Here is a 20,859-nt window from a genome sequence, read left to right on the forward strand (position 1 = left end):
ACTTTTAGGTACCCTGAGGTAAAAGGAACACAGAATAAAAAAGTGGTGTGGTTCTATCTCTACAGACTCTACACATTCCTGCACCGAAGATAACTTTTTTGGATCAGCAATGTCAACAATGTCTCAGCAACATAACAGAACCAGAATGCAAGAAACTGTTCAAAAGAAGACAGGCGGAAATTGAAATTTTCTGAATATTCACTCTAAAACAATGAAAACTGTGAATAATTATGTACAAAACACTTTGTCCAAGTCTTGGATCAAAGAAAAGTGAAGTATTTTCAGTTTAACATGCTCTGAACACACAAACTGTTGCTCATTGGTGCAGAGCAGCACCAAGCTGAAACATGACACCAGGAAGATGGAGGGCAATTTTCAAAGAATTCTTTAGATTTAGATACAGGACATATATCAATCATTTAGGGCTTGTTTGAAACAGTAAAGAGTGTAGAATTATTTGTTTTTCACAGAATTGAGCTAGAGAAAACCGTTGATTTTCTGCAGATTTTCAAAGAGGACATGCGAATAAACGAAATGTGGAGGGCAGTCTCACACAAAAATCAACATACTTTCCTGCCGGTTTTTGGCATGTTGCTGACATCAGATGTGATACATTCAGAAACTGTCAGAAACTTTAGAATCTGATGATAACACCACTTTTCAAAGCTTTTGAATTGGACAAATGGTTTGTAAATGCCAGACATTTTTTATTAGTACATTTTTTTACCCGCCTGCAGGTTTGGGGTCCAGAGGCTTTTAACTCCTTCTATTTCTATATTATCTATCATAACGTTTTTGTTAGTACAAGAAGTCCTCGACTTCTGTGGTTCTCAACTTACGTCATTTTGACTTTACGATGCCATAAATATATGTGTGTAAGAAAATAGAGCAGGTCTCAAAGTTAGGCTGCTCTGTTTGTAAGCTCCTACGACGCGTACTAGTTTTTGACACTGAGATGACTACACGGTCATCTGCATCATCCACTTTGTCTCTTTTCTTACTTTCTATATTTAATTTACTTTAATTTAAATGTCTATTTTGACTGTCTGTACTGTTTTCCCATAAATGTGAAGTATGATACATGTCTTTGGATAGTTATTTAGAGATTTGGGGGTATTTAAGGTAGAAATCCGACTAACGCAGAATTTTGGGTTACAGGGGGGTGTAGGAATGGAACTCGTTCGTAACTCCAGGACCACCTGACCACTATATTTCTGATTTCCAAATATCATGTTTCATCCACTGGATTCCTAAGCTGATCCTGGTTTTTACAGGAGCGAAGAAAAAGTTAGTGTCATCAGCAAACAAAATGAAATCAAATAATTTTGGCACATTACAAATATTGTTAATTGCAAACAAGTTAGGACCCAGCATCGATCCTTGCGGGACCCCGCATGTCACATGTCACATGTCACATGTCAGACTTGGTACTGTTAATTATTGGGTGTCATCGTTTGATTTCCAGTTAGCTCACAGTTGTTGAGACTGTAACATAAACATTAATACATGAATTTCTGTTTTTTCAGGTAAACAAAAGTGGTGAAACGGTGGGTAAATGTAGCGAGAGAAACCAGACTTCTGTTCGTGTGAATAAATCACTTTATGTTGACGTTTCGCGGGTTGATTAGTTGTCTTTGAAGTGCTGCACCTGTCATGTTTGCTTGCTAGGAGATGCTAAGCTAAACCACCTGTAGTTTACTTTGATATTTACTGTTAGTGTGCTGAATGTTGTGTGTGTGAGTGTGAATAACCGTGGGAAATGATGCTCAACACCGCATGTGTGAGAGCTGAAATTCTGATCCATTTGAGCAAAGCTGTTTTATGAAAACGTCAGAAATGTAAATTCATGCCTCAATGTTGATAATAAAACACCCAAAATGATCAATTTGCTGATTGGATATTTCTAGAAAGTTGTTTTTATGACTGTATAACTTTACAGATTTGAGACCATTCACAGCTCATTTTCTACCAAAAAGTGTCAGAGTAAGAAATGTGTCGAAAGCACAAGACATTGGAAATTATTCAAAGGAGAATATTCAAATCACTACCTTCCATGTCCACAGAGGGTGCCATAATCCTCACAGAAGCCTGACTTTAACAGTGTTTATCTTTTCAATCAAACATTATCGTCAAAAACTTCCACTACTCACCGAGAAAGGCGGAAGGCGACACGGTGCCGTTGCTCCGAGAAACCATGACGCTGATACCGGTCTCCACGAAAGGAACGGAGAACTCCACGACCTCTGACCTCTCTTCGTTGATGGTGAGAGAACCGATGGCCATGTCCGCTCTGTTGTTTACCACCTGGAAAAACAGGGCGCCCAAAATTAGACCGACTTCATAATGACTCAAACAGCTTAGAGAGGAACAAGAGTTTAAAGCGTTCAGGGATTTTGTTCTTTCATCAAACAGGATGATTTTAGATTTTACAATGATTAAATTAGATCTCAGGAGTTCAAGTCCCTGAAGTGAGCTCTGATCCCGTCTCTCTTTTCTCTTCCTTTTATTTAATTGTTGAAAAATCATTCTGACACATGAACCTTGCTCCTGCCCACGAAGCTTCGCCTGAAGACGCACAGAACAAGAGTCTTTGAAACTCGTTTTTTTCCCCAGTGATGTGTTAGAGAAACACTTTCCAGGCTTTGGCTCTAAATTTGAGCGTTTTGTGACAGTGCTTTTCTTTCTGCAGCTGTAACCTGGCTCTGCTCCTGCTCTGAGCTCCTCTGACGGCTGTAAACCAGATTCAGATGGTCAGAGGGTAGAAACTTTGGGGATTTGTGGCTGTGGTGTGTTTCACCATGATTCACCTGGCAGGAAACAGAGGTTACCTGACTGGAGCTGAGGGACTGCGAAGGGTAAAGAAGTTGGCTGTGGACCAAAAGTTCATCAGTCTGAGTCTTGGCCTGGACCCAAAGCACTGGAAAGACAAATGTTCCCCTCACTGGAGGCCACTGAGGATCCTGTTCACACTCTTATTACTTATTCCACCTTCATTTTTTTTAAGCTGAGTCCATTTTTTCTGGCTGTAAAAGAAGAAAACATAAACCTCAGATCTGCAGGTATAAATAAAACAGATGACTCGTTAAAGTTCCCTATAATCTCTCTATAAAAAACCAAACCAATGGATAAACAGACTGAAAATAATCAGCCAGGTAGCTAATTACACTATGAAAGAGACGCAGGTGCAGATTACGTCATAATTAAGGGGAACCTCCTGGAAAACCCCATCAAACAAACTCAAACTGTGCATGTCTACCACTCGTAAACAGAGATAAACCTGGCAAGTGGTAACGGTGTAACTGAGAGGGGATCAAGAAAAACTTTTTTCAGCTGGAGCAATGGAGATTTTATTACAAGAATACACAAACAGCTGTTATCAGTCAGTCAATCAGGTAAACAAAGAGAAAGAGAAAGTTTGGCGATCTTGGCGATCACGCGTGCGGTGTGCCAGATATAAACGAACACAGGTAGTCTGCCAGGACGAAGAGACAGGATGAGAACTAGAGCCTTAATTAGCGGTGTTTTATGTGAAAGTAACGCGCTGAAAATTCTCTAAATAAAGCGTGAATGCAGACCAATATCAGATTTTTTCGGTGGGAGTCCGTTTATTTGTGTTTTAGGTCAAGTAAAATATGGCCCCGTCTGAGTGCAGAGGAAACCTGCAGAGGAGCAGGGAGGGGGTGTTTGGTGCGAGCGCTCTGGGCTTCTGCTGCACAAAAACACTGCTGTAGGGGTAATTTCTGCCCTAAACCTTGTGGTAGGACCCAACTTGCTCCATCCCGGAGGATCACTTTAAGGAGTTTATGAACTCCAACATTTCACCACACACATTTTGAAGGGCCCAGACGTATAAAAGCAGAGTGAATCAAACTTGTAGAACTGACGGCAGCGAGCCTCGCCCGTTTGAGACTTTGATTGTCTCCCATATCTCATCTGCTCCTCAATCTAAATTTGCTGAATGGCTACACATCACCACCTTTCCAAAGGATTGTCCACTGTCTTTGTGTATTTCATCTCAAAAGCATATATTTCACACATTGCGTGATGTCCGCCTTTAAACAGCCAAACAGGCTCTGTAATCCTGCTGTTAGCAATTAAAGCAAACACTTTTTACCCGTTAACCTGGCTCATGCACAGCGCCAACCCATACTTTTTTTTGGTTGTTAGTACAAACGGTCCGTTTTCCCCGCTTGTCATGCATACGACATGCCCAGGTACTGTTCAGTTCTCATTGAACCAAAACATTCAGAGGTGGATTCATGGATCGGACACTTGTGATTTGTGGTTTATAATCTTGTTAGAGAACCAGAATCAGAATCAAGTTTTATTGCCAAGTACATTTCCACATACAAGGAATTTGTCTTGGTATGTTGGTGCTAACAATTAACAAGAAAATAATGAAAATGCAGATAGAATATAGAAAAAGTTAAAATATTTCTAAAAAAATAAAATAATAATAATAATAATAATAATAATAATAATAATAATAATAATAATAATAATAATAATAGAGTAGAATTAAAATATAAAAAATAGGAATATTTACAGAAAAACAAAATAATAATATTCATAATGATAACAGTTGAACCTGGGTACTGAAATGTTTGGAGAAGGTCAAACTAAGCTTGAATTTAAAGGTTGTCGTGCATGTTTCATCCCAAACTTTTTGTGAGTGGTGTCCTCGATCTTTGTGATTAGCACTCGCTGCTCTCTCCAAACACTCTGCAGTAAAGTTTAAATGAAAGTGACAGCCATGTCACTGACAACTGCCTCAGCCAGACTCGTTTTAATTGAATACGTGCTTGTGCTAAATTGAAATCAGGTGACATGAACACATGGCACCAAGACAGATAATTTAGTGAACACTCGGACTGATGGAAAATACTGATCTCTGTCATTAAAAAGTTCTATATTCAAGAAAATGATATTGTTAAAATGCTTTTATTAGTTTCAGAATCCACAACATGCTATAAAGTAACTTCCAGGATCTATAAAGGTATCATCAGCCACAAGAGGGAAATTTAAACATTACAGAAGAGAACTGGAGTTGTATTTCTGAGGCACAGTGGATTTCCATTTGCTCTACTACCTGGTGTGATATTTTCTGGAGGAATATTATAAGGTTTTTTGTAACACCATTGCAGAAATGCCATCAGGGAAGTGGAGGTGGATGTTAGAGACCATGTTGGATAAATGAAGCAAACCACCTCCATATTTTGGGGGGTTGCCAGGTTTTTATGCCATATTGGTGAGACACTCATAAGCATATGAAGAACTTTGTTTATTTTTACATGTGGTGCTGTATATATAGGGATATCTCATATGAAAGGTGGAATAATAATGAAAAGAAGTTGTTGAGAAAACTTTTAGCAGCAAGAAAGTGGATAAAGCCAGAGCCATCCACAATTGATGAATGAATAGATATGATTCATGAAATATTCAAAATTGAAAAAATGGACAGACTGCTCAGGTGTGATTTTGGCCCATTCCTCTGCACAGATTGTCTTTAAATCTGGAATATTCTTTGGTGCCCTCTGGTGAACCCTTTTCTCTACTTCTTTCCACAAATGTTCAGTTGGATTGAAGTCAGGTGATTGACTAGGCCGTTCTAACAGATTGATTTTCTTTTTCTGAAACCATTTGAGAGTCAACTTTGCCGTGTGCTTTGGATGGTTGTCCTGCTGGAAGGTCCAGCCACGTCTCATCTTCATCATCCTGGTGGATGGCAGCAGATTCAGATCAAGAATTTCCCCATACATGGCTCCATTCATTGCTCCGTCAGTTATATGAAGTTTGCCAACACCATGAGATGAGAAACAACCCCATGCCATGATGCTTCCACCTCCACACTTCACTGTTGGTGTAGTGTTTTTTGGCTGATGTGCAGAGCCATTTCTCCTCCAAACATGGTCTGTAGTATGACAGCCCAAAAGTTCAGTTTTGGTCTCATCTGACCAGACAACATTCTCCCAGTATTCTACAGGCTTGTCAAGATGCTGTTTAGCAAACTTTAAACCAGCTTCAACATGCCTTTTCTTGAGGAATGGAGTCTTGCAGGCTGAGCGTCCATAGATGCCATGGTGGTGGAGTGCATTGCCTATTGTTTTCTCTGTAACAATTGTACCTGCTGCCTCCAAGTCTTTCTGGAGCACTTTCAGGGTGGTCCTTGGCTGGTTGAGTCCTCTTCTGACTATCTTTCTGACTCCCTGGTCAGAAATCTTCAAGGAGCTCCTGTGTGTGGCCTGTTGATGGTAAGGTGGTGCTTCTTCCACTTGTGAATAATGGCCCCAACGGTGCTGACTGGAATATTCAGGTGCTTTGATATAAGTCTGTAACCAGTTCCATTCTGATGCTGAGCAACAACCAGGTTGTGAATGTCTTCAGAGAGCTCTTTGCCTTTACCCATCATGAGGTGTGTGCTATTTAACTGCTTGGTGAAAAAAACACCTTTTTTATAGGACCATCAATTTGCTCTAGCCCAGCTGATGTTGGTTTGCACTAATTGGAAGTTCAAGTAATAATTACTGACAGATTTCAGGTGGTATGGTGCATTTCCTGTCCAAAGTATACAGCCTTTCCATGGTGTGTTCAATACTTTTTTCCTGTGTTATCGTACTTAATTCACCATAATCATTATTTATGGAGCTGAACGTTGTGATTTCTTTTCATGTGTGGATTATTTGAGTTAATACCAATGTCTGGTAGAAATTTTGTTTGAATGTCAGCTTTGGAAGTAAATGTAATGAGAAAAAAGCCATAGAGACAGGTGGGTTCAACACCATTCCACATGTAAACAGCATAAAATCATCAATCAAAATATATATTTTCATTCTGCAACATGAATGCTATGTGATTCTTCTACAGCTACATGGTTGTAGTGATATTCTATGATTGTAATAGGAAAAAAAGAAAAAGTTGAAGATAACTATTTTTTTCTGACTGGAAGAGAAAGGACGTGAGTCGTGAGAGGTTATTCAGTGAGTCATTGTGTTCTCATAAAACTGTGATGATGTTCAGGTTCCCCCAGGTGACCAATCCAGCCTAATTATTCCAAACACACCTGTGACTCTCCTGTTTGAAAGCTTTATAACAGGATGATTCACAGTCGAAGGGTACGGTTGAGGGACGGAGGAAATTACCATCTCGTTTGGAGGCATTCGTGTAAGGCTGGAGAACAAAAAGTGCAAGGTTGGATGATACCCTGAAAAATGGCAGAAAAGAGCGAGTGAGTGCGGGCTTTCACTGCTCGCACAAGGACGTGGAGGGAGTCTGCAAAAGGCAGACGTGTTAGCCTTGGTGGAAGTTACCTCGCTAAGAAATGGAAGGAGATGAGTTATCAGAAAGGAGCACAAAGGATGTAAAGAGAGAGGAAGACGTGAATCAGCGAGAATGACCTTGATACTGTTGCTGTTTTTTAGTGATAGTGACGGTTTTAGCTGAACAGAAGCTAGTTAGCATGTAGAAGTTTACTGTAAGAGTCTTAGAGTGAAACCGGTCGTCACACACACACAGAAACAGACACAATGATTTGTATTCTCCGTCTAAATCCATGTTAAACCAACTCCATTAATCCAGCCACCAGAGGGGGATTGGCATCAGGGAAACAGCAGAATATCCGCCAACACACACACACACACACACACACATCCAGCGTTATGTACAGTTTCACAGTCTTACTCCCCGTCTCTCAGTTTTTCCAGCTCTAATCCGTTTGACGGCTTCCCTCCAAATTTCCCCTCCTCTCCTTCGATTTCGGGCCCAATCCCCTCGCTGGGTCGCTTTAAAGGATTTGAGGCAGGATAAAAAGAATTTTACGGGGGCCCTCGTATCAAACCCCTCTTTTTGTAAACACAACAAAGGAGGGGAAAAAGACGATGCTACTGTACAGAGGAGAAAAAGAGAATTATGTCACAGCTCCAGTATCCGGCTGAGACAGAAAACAGGGTCACGGTGTGTTTGTGATCAGGGCTGCTGAACTTTAGAATAAACTCCCAGAGGAGATACCGCCTGTGAGCTGTGTTTTCTTTCAAATTAACATACATTTTAACTGAAGCGCCTTTAATTCCTCACCCACATTTCATTCACTCTGATGCCTATTCTGTTTTTCTTATAGCATCAACTGTTTGTGCTGCTTTTTCCTACCTTTTGAGAGAAAAACTCAAAGTTTAAAGAGGGGGTATTGTGCTTTTCAAGATTTTAAGACTTACTGGTCTGATGATGTCCCTGGTTAGGACCTCCTAATTAGTTCATGACACACTGTGGGCCTCAAATACCAAGGTCTACCCTGACAGACCTCAACAAGGCTGACCAATCAGAGAGAAGGGGGTTTGTGATGCTGGAAGCCTTAAAGAGGCAGCAGCCAAGAAGATGGCTCATGCGACTCCTTGACTCCTCTGCAGTGGCTCCTTGTAGCTTTAAAGAAAATATTATTAAAATAAAGAATTGTTATTTTTCTTCCAGAGGGTATTGATGATCAAAGACACTGACACTAAATAAAATCCTGTGTTAACATTTAGTTAAACTAAATCTTCATCCCATCTGTCAATAAAGCCTGCCACCGCTCTACTTCACCTCCTACAACATCAACAGCCCACCAACTTTCCATGCACCTGTGGCTAACCTCAAGTTTTACAGCCCTGGGAAGAAAACTACATCTACAAAAAGACTAATCTGGAAGAAAATACTGATTTTAATTCTGTGTGGATGGATTCATTTGACTGACATCGTGCCAGATTAATATACATGCTTAATATGTGGCAAGACACTAGCAAAGTACAGAATAATTATGATTACAGCAATATTATCAAAACGTCATCAAATTCAAGAGTTCTCTCAAATTTTTAGACATTTTTTTTCAAATAATTCAATTTCTTTTTTTTTTTTAATTTTTGCGAATTTTTGAAATTACTTTTTTTTTACTGCATTTTTTGTAATTTTTTACTTTTTTTATCATTTGAGGTTTTGTTAACTTTGATCATTTAAAACATTTTCTTTTTTGCAACTTTTTGCAAAATTTTGAAATTCTAACAGTTTTGTGAAAATTTCGCAACTTTTTTAAATTCCTTTTTAATTTTTTTTTTGCAATTTTTTGAAATTTCAATTCTTTTGAGACTGCAATTTTATTGTAACTTTTTACTTATTTATTTTATAATTTAAATTTTTGTTAACTTTGATCATTTGAAACATTTTCTTTATTGCAACTTTTTTTTGCAAAATTTTGAAATTCTAACAGTTTCGTGAAAATTTTCGATTTTTTGAAATCACAACTTTTTTGAATTACTGCTTTTCACTGCAATCACTTTTTGAAATTTTTGCAAATTTTTTTGTTTTCAATAAATTTTATTTTAAATTTTGATATATATTTTTTTCATTTTAAAATTTTGCATTTTTATTTGTTTTAATTTTTGCAAATATCTGTTTTTCAAAATATTTTCAAATTTATAAAAAAAAAAACAAAACAAAACAAAACAAAAAGTCATTACTACAATTTTATAAATTCAAAAATCTTCTTGTTTCAATAATTATTCACAAGACTTCAACTATAACTTAGAGTTAAAATGCTTTGTTTCTCTTTATAGTTAAGATTAAGTAGATTTTGTGGCTCATGAATGACTTTAATCCATGTGAGCTGACTCATGGTTTAGCTGTTGGTCTTAGAAAGTTGGTTAATCAATGTACATAGTTATGTTTTGGACATACAATCAGGTGTCATCAGTGTAACACATCTACTTTACAATACCCAACAAACAGACGTCAACGATCAGAATGCTTGTGTTGAAATTTGCGACTGAGTGGAGTTTCTAACACCAGAAAAAGTTCTGACAGATGGGATCATAGTAAGCTGAGTGCAGTCCTTTTAACGCCAACACAGAGTTCAAGCCGCTGAAAATGGGTGGCGTGATCCACAAGGTCAAACGCTTCAGTCACATCTAACAGGACTAAGATTAAACTTCCTCCTCTGTCAGCTGAAAGAGGAAGTCGTTTGTCACTTTCAAAAACAATGTCTCAGTCCAGTACTGTGCTTCTAGACTGAAACTCTTGACTGTAAGAGCATCCTTCATGGACAGATGCTGTGATACATAACAAGTATGGTAGTGAAAGTTTTTTAATTTTAAAATGTCTGACGTAGATGCTAGCTTACCTTATAACTCCAACATACTATTCTGATATTAACACATCAGTGGGTCACCATTGAGATCCTCACCTCTCCCACCATGCCGTTCCACTCCCCGTCGATGTTCTTCCCGTGCCTCCCGTTGGTCACCAGGTAGAGGTCGTAGGTGAAACCCACAATCTTGGCCAGCCTCTTGAGGACATCGATGCAGAAACCTTTGCAGCAGTGCTTCATGGGCACGCTGCCCTCCACCACCAGACTGAGGAGAAGATGAGAGAAAAGACAAGCGGGTGAGACAGCGAACAGGCTTTTTATGAGGCTTTAAGATGTTTTATGAAGGAGGCTTTGACCTGGATGGTCTGCTTGGCTGAAAATGAAAAAGAAATCGCAGCTCAGGGAGTAAAGAAAAGAACAGATGAGTACCGAGGAGGCAGAGGGAGGAGAGAGTAACAGGAGAAGAGCAGACTGGGGTATAAATTATTGGCGAGGGATCGTGAGGAGATCGATACTGAGAGTTCAGGGTGTTGAGAAAAAATTCATGACAGGTAAGACAGCAGGCGGGGAAGAACCGCATTATTCAACAGAACAAACTCAGTGTACTCCTCTTGGTTTCTCTTTGCAATCAGAAAAATATCTGCATTTGCCTCTGACTGTGTTTCTGAGGCTTCAGCTCGTAAACACTTCACCTCTAGAGCGCCACGAGTAGGTCAGACACACGGGATTGAAAAGACATTTAGATCAGTGTCTGTGGAGTGGCTGCAAAGCCATTCAGCTGCCCATACCAAGTGTCCTCTGGATGCTCCCCGGGACACTCTGGCTGTGCATCCGCTCCACTCTGTTACCAGGCAACACAAGTTGTGCATTAGATAAATGGCTTTCATGGCATGCAACCTTTTCAGGTTGGTTTATTGGTTTGACCAGGGCATGGAGGAGGCACATGGGAAAACACAAGTGCAAGGATTTAATCAGCCAATCACATGGCAGCAAATGACGCACTTACCAAACACCTGAATAGAAAAGAGGAGTATGCATATAAAGTATTAATAGTATTAATACAAATCTCAAGTTTGAAGAAATTTTATTTTGTTACTGAAAAAATCTGACGAGAATCATCAGTAAGAAAAAAAAACAGTGTTACGCTGATGACACCCAGCTGTTTGTCCCAATCATAACTATACACATGAATTTACCATCAGCTGTTCTGATTACAACTCTTAAACTTCCTCCCAGTTACTCACAACATGAAGTAAAACTGTGCCTAACAGACCTACAGTTGACTTTCATTCTACAGTCATAAGTCTGACTGTAAATACGGTTTATGCAATATATGTATCATATCACTTAAGTTATTTGTTTCTCTGGGTCTGTCATTAGGCTTTGAGCAAAAACCATGGAATGTTAATACTTCTTAGACTATAAAAATGGGGGAGGAACAGGTACACTTTGAATGCCAAGATCCTGGCCCACAGCTATGGCAAAATAAAAAAATAAAAAATATATATATATATATAATAATTTAATTTTTTTAAAATAAAATTCTGTTAATACAGATGGTTTTAAAATACGGACAAAAAATATCTTAAAACATTATATTTAAATAAATATATATGTATGGATGTATGTATTTATTTATTTATTTATGGTTGCTAGGCGCCACCCTGTTGGCTATGGCTGCCTTTTGCAGCAGCTCTCTCTTCTTTGTCTGTTTCTTGTAATTTTTTTCGTCTCTTTTTTGTAATCTTTTTATTTGGAGTGAATCATTACTTTGTATGGCTCATTTGTTGGTCATGGACACCAAACTTTTTGACTTCAGTGATATTTTTACTATTTTTTCTCCTGTGTTTGTCTGGAGATCCTACATGTAACCATGACTGCATTGTTTACATGTGAAATTAGCTGTTAGCAGCCTGTAGCATGTCAATGCTAACTGGTGCTAGGCTGGATGTCTTCCCACGAGGTGAGGAGAAGGAGGTGAGGACAAGGACTAAGAAGTGATGACATGGACCTGTCCTTCCATCCATCGTTATTGGGAACGTAAGATCTATCTCCAACAAGATGGACAAGCTAGCTGTGCTAACCCAGCAACAGAGGGAATACCAGAAGGTAGAGTAGCATCATGCTATTCCCAGACATGGCTAACAGAGCTAACACCAGACACTAACGCCACATTGGAAGAGCTTCACCTGCTGTGAGCAGACAGGATCCAGGAGACAGAGACTGAACAGACTGCTGAAGAAGCTCAGTCCTGGACCCTGTGGAGGTGGAGGCTGGCTGACTGCACAATGATGGACAAGCTGTCAGCATCTATTTTCTTATGGAGCTTTTTGCACTTTCTTTCTGATGTTTTCTTGATTGCTGCTGTGACTTCAATTTTGTTGTACTTGTTACAATGACAATAAAGTTCTATTCTATTCTATTTCTGACCAGTTTCGAACAAAGCAATCCTCTGAATTGAAAAGAAAGACGAAAGAAAGAAGAAAAAGACGGTGGAGATGATAGTGGACTTTAGGAGACATCCCCCCGCCCGGTCCCCCCTCACAGTCCTCAACAACCCGGTGTCCATTGTGGAGAGCTTCAGATTCCTGGGCACGATCATCACGCAGGATCTGAAGTGGGAGCAGAACATCAGCTCCATCCTCAAGAAGGCTCAGCAGAGGATGTACTTCCTGCGCCTCCTGAGGAGACATGGACTGCCCCCTGAGCTGCTGCTGCAGTTCTACACTGCAGTCATCGAGTCCGTTCTGTGCTCCTCCATCACTGTGTGGTTTGGAGCTGCCACCAGGCAGGACCGATTCAGACTGCAGCGCACTGTGAGGACTGCTGAGCGCATCATTGGAGTCCCCCTGCCCTCCATCCAGGACCTCTACTGCTCTAGGACTCAGAGGAGAGCAGGAAACATTGTGAGGGACTCCACTCACCCTGCTCACGGACTCTTTGAACTGCTCCCATCCGGCAAGCGCCTCAGAGCTCTGCGGACCAGGACAAGCCGGCACAGGAGTAGTTTCTACCCGTCTGCAGTCTCCATATTAAATAATAAAAAACTCTAATTAACACTGGCACCTTTTAAAACAGTTTACAGCTGCACTATGGACCGCACAGTTGCACTTTTTCACCTTGAATTGTAAATATCCCATTACTCTGTAAATATTTCTGATGCACATTTTTCCCAGCCCTTTTCTACATCCACATCTTTATTTATCTATTTTTTTATTGTCATGTTTATGTGTCATGTTTGTGTCCACTCTTGTACTAGAGAAAACAACTGCCGGAGTCAAATTCCTTGTATGTGCTGCATACTTGGCAATAAAAACCGATTCTGATTCTGATTCTGATTCTGATTCTGAACACCTACGCTATGACTCCCTGTGGGGGCTGTTTAATGCCATCCAAAACTAAAACCTTTCTGTAAGTGCTGATTTAATCTATTCTTGTCAAAAATACATTTACATAAAAGGAATTCCATTGTTTGTTTGAGTATGAAAACAGGAAATGTTTGTTTTAACATTTATTGATAAAGATATGCCGGTCACTCAGTGGCCAATCACGTGATGAAATCTACTGATCGCTTAGTGACACCTACCATTCCAAAACGGGCCAATGCCAATTACTCATTAGTGACACTTACCAATTACTGTGAAACTTGCAAGTTACTTAGTGGCACTTGCCATTCCTTGAGTGACACCAGCTAATCGCTCAGCTACACCTGCCAATAAGCCATTAATTGTCATGTGTCACTGAGCAAATGGCAGGTGTCACTGAAGAATGGCAGGTGGCACTGAGTGATCAGTGGTATGCCAAAAGCTGCTTATGGGTCTTAGTGTCACTTGTAAAAAAACAGATCACTTACAACAAGCCTACGGTCAGTGGGGGTGGATAACCTGTGATGTTTATCTACCAATATTTAGTCTTTACTTTCAGCTCTGGAGATATAAATCCTGACCTTCGTGGTGATGACAGGAGAAAATAAAAAGCACAAAGCATCTCAGCCCCCGCACTGCAACAACAGCACAAGCCATGACAGGTAAAACAAGGCAGCAAATTATCTGAAGCAGAGCAAATAAATTATGGAACAAAAACCAATGAGCAGGAGAAGAAAGAGAAGTGTTTCAAAGAAAAATAAAAGAAGTGTTTCAAAGTCTCTTGATTAAAAAGAGAGGAAAACCACTTTCAGCCGGCAGAGTCAGGGAAAGGATGAACTCGTTATCTTTCCATTGGCCAGGTCATGTGCTGGCAGGAAGGAAGCTTATCTGGAATAGACCGGGAGCCCAGAGCCCACACTCACACACACTTATACACACACATATATGCACACAGGCCCACACACTCTGCCTTCCTCTCCTCAGGTACTCACCTCATATGAGCTTTAAACTAACATGAAGCAGGAGGAACGTCCTAAATATAAACGCTACACTCCATCTCAGTTTGTAAGGAGGAAATACAAGTTCATTTTACGTCTGATGAGCGTATGAATAATTCATGAAGCCGCTGCTCGTGTGAACCAGCAGGGTTCCTCACTCTGTAATTAGAAACATATAGATTTTTCAAATTATGATTATATAGATTGATTAAAAGACAATTTACTCTCCATTGTTTGGAGGTATAATATGATCTTAATGAGCAGCTATAACTGAATCGTGCTTTGTTCTTCGTCACATGCTTTAACGTGGAACCATCTGACTTCTAACATCTCTATCTCTGCTGTGGGGAGACTTCATTTCCTCCCCGGCGTAATGAGGTTATTTTCTGTCTTTAGATCCCAGAAGAAGAGGCTTTCTTTACGCCTTTCCTTCCCTTGTATACCTGCAGATGGTAAAGATTTACCGTCTTGTTCACGGCTGCTTGGACAGACATTTCAATTTCACTCTTCTGCTTTTAGGGTAGTCTCTATCTAACCACTTCTGGAAACTTCTTTCTACTTTCCACTTCAGTTTATAGGCCGATAAGGATTTCTGGAAAGAGACACTGTAGTAAGAAATGACTTGTTGTAAATCAAACCGGCTCTTGTTGTGTGTTAAACTCTAACAGTCCATTCTGAGGTAGAAGGAATATGACATCTAAAATATGAATCTGTTTCTGAGGAAATGGCTGTAATAAAAGGCAGGTCGTCCTAACCTGGAGCTTCCCACTGAGTTTCAAGAACTTGTTTTAAACAAGTGTGTCCCGGCTGATTTGCAACTCACTTAACTTTAAAGGTCCCATGTTATGCAAAAATCACTTTATCAAGTCTTTTAGTGGAATTTTGGGGTCCAAACCTGTACTTAGTAGAGCTTGTGAATGTAAAATCCTGACCTAAAACGAGCTGTTTGGATTTTAGCGATTTCCTTTTTTGACCAATCAGGAGCAAGTCTGACCTGATTGGTCCACCCCTGAACCCCATCCCCACCCACTTCTCTCCAGCAGCAGGGAGGAGAATGTTGAAGTTGAGGAGCCATCACTGCTCTGTTTTTGGCTGTAAACAGCCACATAGTTCCATGCTCAAGCTTCTCATCTCAGAAGAAGACAGACTAAGTGTCTAAAGTTCATTAATGAGGGAAATGTTCCAGCTACACTCAGTAAAACTGTGCATGTGTGTGCTAGTCACTTCACGGCCGACTGCTTTTCCAACTTTGGACAGTCCAACAGAGGGCTAGCCAATAGACTGGTCCTGAATCCAGGCGCATTACCAACCATCCTCCAACAAACCTGGGACCCTGGAAATGTGAGTATTTTAAATGCTGTGTGCTGTGGAGCAGATGGAAGAGCTTTTCCTCAGTGTCCCCCCTGTCTCTGTGTTAGCTTCAGGATGCTAACTTTAGCTGCGGTTAGCCTGTTGTTTTAGCCTGTAATGTTACGGTAAACGAGCTTCTCTGTTTTCTAAACATTGTGCACTCGGAGCTCGTGGCGCCGCTCTCAGTGACGTGGAAGAGCGGGGCGGTATCAGCGGTGGCTCATTTACATATGAAGGCCACGCCCACTAAATCAGAGCATTCTGAACAGAGGGGCTATGAGAGCCTGGAAACAATGCTGCTGTGCTTGATTTATTGGTTTTTTGGACCAAAACATGTTACTACCATTTCATGAAGACATCAATGATCCATATTAAACTGCAGGAAAGGAGCAGGATATGGGACCTTTAAAGCTTCTTTTATAATTTTAAGATTCTTTCTTTTTACTTGAAATTCTATATATCACAATAATTTAGCCCCCAACTTACTTAAATGTGCTCTCTAGCGCCACCTAGGCACACTAAAACACACTGAAATGGAAATTTAATAAACTTCAAAATGTTTGTCTTATCGAGACGTATAAAAAAAAAAATATGGGACATCATGAACCTGTCTCGAACAGGAAGCTGGAAATTTGCCTTTCGATGTCAAATTTGGCCACTTTTTGGGCCTTTTACAAAAGTAATCTCCTTCGAGGCCATTAATCGAATCGGCTTGAAATTCACTCAGATGACAGAGTGGGCCCTGCTTTACAAAAGTGAAACAGGAATTTGTTGTTAATCAAACGTGTTTTGAATGACGAGCCCTCAAAGTCGGTGAATCCCACAGAAGCCCTCTCAGCTCCCCCTATTAGAGTGAATGGGAGAGGATGATCCAGCTCCACACAAGCTGTGGCAGTTAGGCCTCTACACAAAAAAGTAGAAATGATACAGCTTTACAAATGACATGGATTCATTCCTGGCAAAATGTACTCCTAGACGTCTCATTTTAAGAGAGAGTTAGTAAAAATTGTGGCATCTATGTGGAGTTGTTTGTAAAACTTGAGTCAATTTCACTCCCAAGAGGGCAGCAGCTGGTGATGATGTCACGAACTGAAAGGGATGAAACAATGATAGTGGAAATTACAGAGGGACCAGCAACAGAACAAGGACCCGACCAACGTTGCTTGCAGCTTTGAGTACAGATTGTTTTGCTGTGTTACCTGGAGTTGACGGGCATTCGACAGGGCACAGAGTCCCGGATGCAGGAGCTGGTTCCTGGGTCAGCTGGCTCCACGATGACAAAGGGCCTCTCCTCCAAAGTGACCACCCGTAGGTGCTGTGCGTCGTCCAGAGGCTTCAGGAAGGAGCCGTATCGAGACCACGGGTGGTAGCGCAGACGCAGGTGGCCATTCTCCCACCAGCCGACCTGAGGAGACAGATCATAAAAACACAGATGCTTACAGTGTGCCTGTTTTAATCTGAGTTGAAGAGTTGTGTGAATCTGCATTGGTTGTGTTCATAATAAACTGATTCCTGTTAACGGAGCTGTTTGTGCAGAGAGCCGGTACAGTTTCACTGTCACACTGACCTAAATGTGTAAACAAATCTGTTCGCATCACGTCGTTGGAGGATGTTAGAGGATGGATGTGCAGCCAAACAGCAAATCTGTCAGTGCTTTGTAATTTCAAGCCGTGCTGCGTATATTTAGATGCTATTTGCATACTGCCAAGTCCTCCGTGTGTCTACCTGCCAGACGAGGCTGCTGGGATTTTTTTAAAGAACTGCAGAGCTTCTTAAAAACACACATACTCAGCTGCAGTGACTCATGAAGACGCCGGTTTATGAACGATTGTTTACTCCTCAACTGGAACAACTCAGTTACAAGACGGTTAATTTCAGCATCCTGAAACCCTGCGACCTCATATAGAGACATTTCACCTCGGCTTTCCTTACAGGATGACTTAAACTGTATGTTATTGTCAAACATTTTGTCTAATTATTTTTGAAAAACTACTTCCTGTTAGGTCTCACTGTCCCCAAATAGACAGGGAAAATACAAATGCATTGCTAACAAAAGCACCGGTCTCATGAAATTAGTCAGTTGTACCTGAAAGCTCATATCATGCCAATAAAACTAAACAACTAACTGCTCGTAACCATAGTGATGACTTAGCTTAATTTAAAGTTATAGTTAGCACTACATCATGCTTAGAGAAAACCTGCAAAGCCTGTTTGTAAAACTCACAACTCACACTCACATTTGTTGTTGTTGTCTATAGGGCCAGTGATAGGGGCCGTTAGCATGAATATGCTACAAAAATGGAGCCAAATAAGCAACAAGCTAATTCATATACAAGCTGTTTGTGTATGTATAGTTTAAGATTGTTTCAGTTAAATTTAGGTAGTTTCCATGAAGTAAATAATAAAGATGCACTTTTTAAAAAACATAATTTGTCGCAAAATTTTTGTATGGATAGCATTAACTTTGGCCTGATTTTAGACTAATTGATGGAAAGCTTTTGCAACAGTTAAGAGATACTAGGCCATAAAGAAGTCTCAGGTATATAATCGGTTGCAGTAAATCTCAACCAGTGAGACGTGGTCTGAAAAAAAAAGTGGAGATTAAAATACTGTGCTTTTGTTTGAAAGTGACTTTTTGTGCAGTGAAGTACATGATGTACAGTAGTACATCAGGTGGCAATATTGCCTCGGGTCCCTAAGATGCACTGTTTGTTTTTTGTAAAAATGAAGCTAGCTGGATGCTAAAAGGGAAATATTTCTCTCTGCAGTAACGCCACCTAGTGGTTGTTTGGTTTTTCTTTCTTCTGCCACTTATAACCAAAATTAGCACAAGTGAACGTGCTTCAAGCTGCACAAAACTTTGCTCTGTTGGAACATTTGGTGTCTTGAAAATGGAGCTCCACCAGCTACTTCTACATACATGCAAAGATACTAGCTATATTTTTATCGATCTATTTTTTAAATCTAAGTTTTTTTTAAATCATTTTTCACTGCAATATAAACTTCTACACTTCTATGAGGTCAGGAGAACCAGGGCTAAAGCCAGATGTAACTCAACAAAGTCTCAGCAACACAACCGAACCAGAATGCAAGAAACTATTCAAAACAGACAGGCAGACATTGACATTTTTTACTCCAAAACAATGAAAAATGTGAATAACTATGTACAAAACACTTTGTTCAAGTCTTGGATCAAATAGAAGTGAAGTATTTTCAGTTTTAAACCTCTGAATACACAAACTGTTGCTGATTGGTGCAGAGCAGTCCCAAGCTGAAACATGACACCAGGAAGATGGAAGGCAAATTTCAAAGAATTCTTTAAAATTAAATACAGGACATATTTCAATCATTCAGGACTTTTTAAAAACATTGAAGAGTGTATATATTTTTTTTTTTTACAGAATTGAGCTAGGGCAAACAGTTTATTTCCTGCAGATTTTCAAAAAGGACATGTGAATAAACACAAAGACGATGGCATTCTCACAAGAATCAACGTTCGTTCCCACCAGTTTCTGGCATGTTGCTGACATCACGTGTGATACATTCAGGTACCGTCGCAAATTTGAGAATCTGACACCTGGGATCCTGAGGGTTAACATGCCTTTTGACCTATGTATTTTGTATTTTGTAGCTGCCATATAGTGTTTCCAGATGCTGACGTTTGACTGCTTAACACCAGTTCATGTTGGCTGCAACCACAACCAAAAAGTAACGCTTGATTCTCTATCTAATTGTAATTCTGGAATTCTGAAATTCAGAATAACTCATTTTAAAAGTACCATTCCCACTATCCAGTGTCAACATGAAAATCCGGGAGAAAAACTGAAGGACAAATGTGGGTACCATTATAAATCATTTATCATTTTGGCTTTTTTAACGCAAAAACAGGGTTAGAAAAAAGCTGTCTGCTTAGACTTTCCTCATTTATTTACTTTCTGTCTTCCTGTTTTTATTCCTGCTCCTGTCCTTCACTTTCCCTTTCACTTTCACTGCTGCATTTCAAAAACCCACAACCAACAGCTCGTTACGAAGCCAAATGATAATTTGCTCTCTGTTCATCGTCCTCCAGTTCACCCCTCTGACATGTTTGTTTTATCTGAAGTAAACTGTTTCTGCTGCTCGATAAAGACAAAGCCAGAAAAGACATTAACATGCACACACACACACACACACACACACAAACACACACACACACACACACACACACACACGGAGAGCTCAGACAGGGGCTGAATCCCTGGATGACAGCCCAGCAGAAGGCAGGGATGAGGCAAGATTTGGTGTTTGTGTTACCATGGCGCTCAGACAGACTTTTAGATTTCACAGACTCTCTGAAAGCACAGTTAAAACAAAGCCAGCTCTGCGTAAAGATGAATAATTATTGTGTTATGATTAAAATAGCACATTGATTAAAGCTGCTGTTTGACAAATGATTGAAAATCAGAACGATACACAGACAGAAATGCTTTTTGGGATATTTACTGAGTTTTCAGTCTGGTCTCATTGTGAAGCAGCTCCTCTGCTGTGGGTTATAAAAATTCACTGCTGCTGCAAAGAAAAAACTCATCACTATCTGAACAGTGGAGGAGCTTTCAGACAGATGAAACACTCAGAGATGAGAGGAAAAAAAACTCCTCCACAGAAATAAACTGAATCAATATTGTGATTTCTGCAGAAGGCAGCGAAACAAAAGCAGTCAGATGAAAACGACGATAAATATTGAAGTTTGCAGAATCAGTGATTGTTGCGATACAAGTCAACATGAGTTGCATGTATTTGTAAACTCACAGTTTTTTCATGGTATTGCTATTGAATGAAAAATACAAACAGTTATTTTACTTTTATAAATCTTTCTAGTCAACAAAGTTTTCTTTATTTTTTAAAGGCATGAGACTGTTATTGCAGTTTTAACTGTCCCAAACTAAAGTGAGCTTTAGTGAGCTAAAGTGAGCCAATCAGAGCTAACGTAACCTCACTCTTCATTTTATTGATAGACTCTCAAGTTTGAACAGACCACTGCAGAAAAACTGCTGACTGT

General features: G+C 39.9%; 1 protein-coding gene across 2 annotated transcripts in view; it reads right to left on the bottom strand.

Moving 5' to 3' along the window:
• Positions 1-20,859, bottom strand: part of grin2da (glutamate receptor, ionotropic, N-methyl D-aspartate 2D, a) — a 317,004-nt gene that overhangs the window by 70,294 nt on the left and 225,851 nt on the right. For both annotated transcript variants that reach the window (XM_074686909.1, XM_074686908.1), the window contains 3 exons: positions 17,021-17,226; positions 10,205-10,373; positions 2,151-2,304 (listed from right to left, as the gene is read on the bottom strand). In XM_074686909.1, coding sequence (XP_074543010.1) covers positions 2,151-2,304; positions 10,205-10,373; positions 17,021-17,226 — 529 coding nt within the window. The remainder of the gene's footprint in view (positions 1-2,150; positions 2,305-10,204; positions 10,374-17,020; positions 17,227-20,859) is intronic.

Source organism: Halichoeres trimaculatus, unplaced genomic scaffold (assembly GCF_033239565.1).
Source record: "Halichoeres trimaculatus isolate MK-OKI-2021-1 unplaced genomic scaffold, fHalTri1.1 fHalTri1_scaffold_14, whole genome shotgun sequence".
Classification (NCBI taxonomy): domain Eukaryota; kingdom Metazoa; phylum Chordata; class Actinopteri; order Labriformes; family Labridae; genus Halichoeres; species Halichoeres trimaculatus.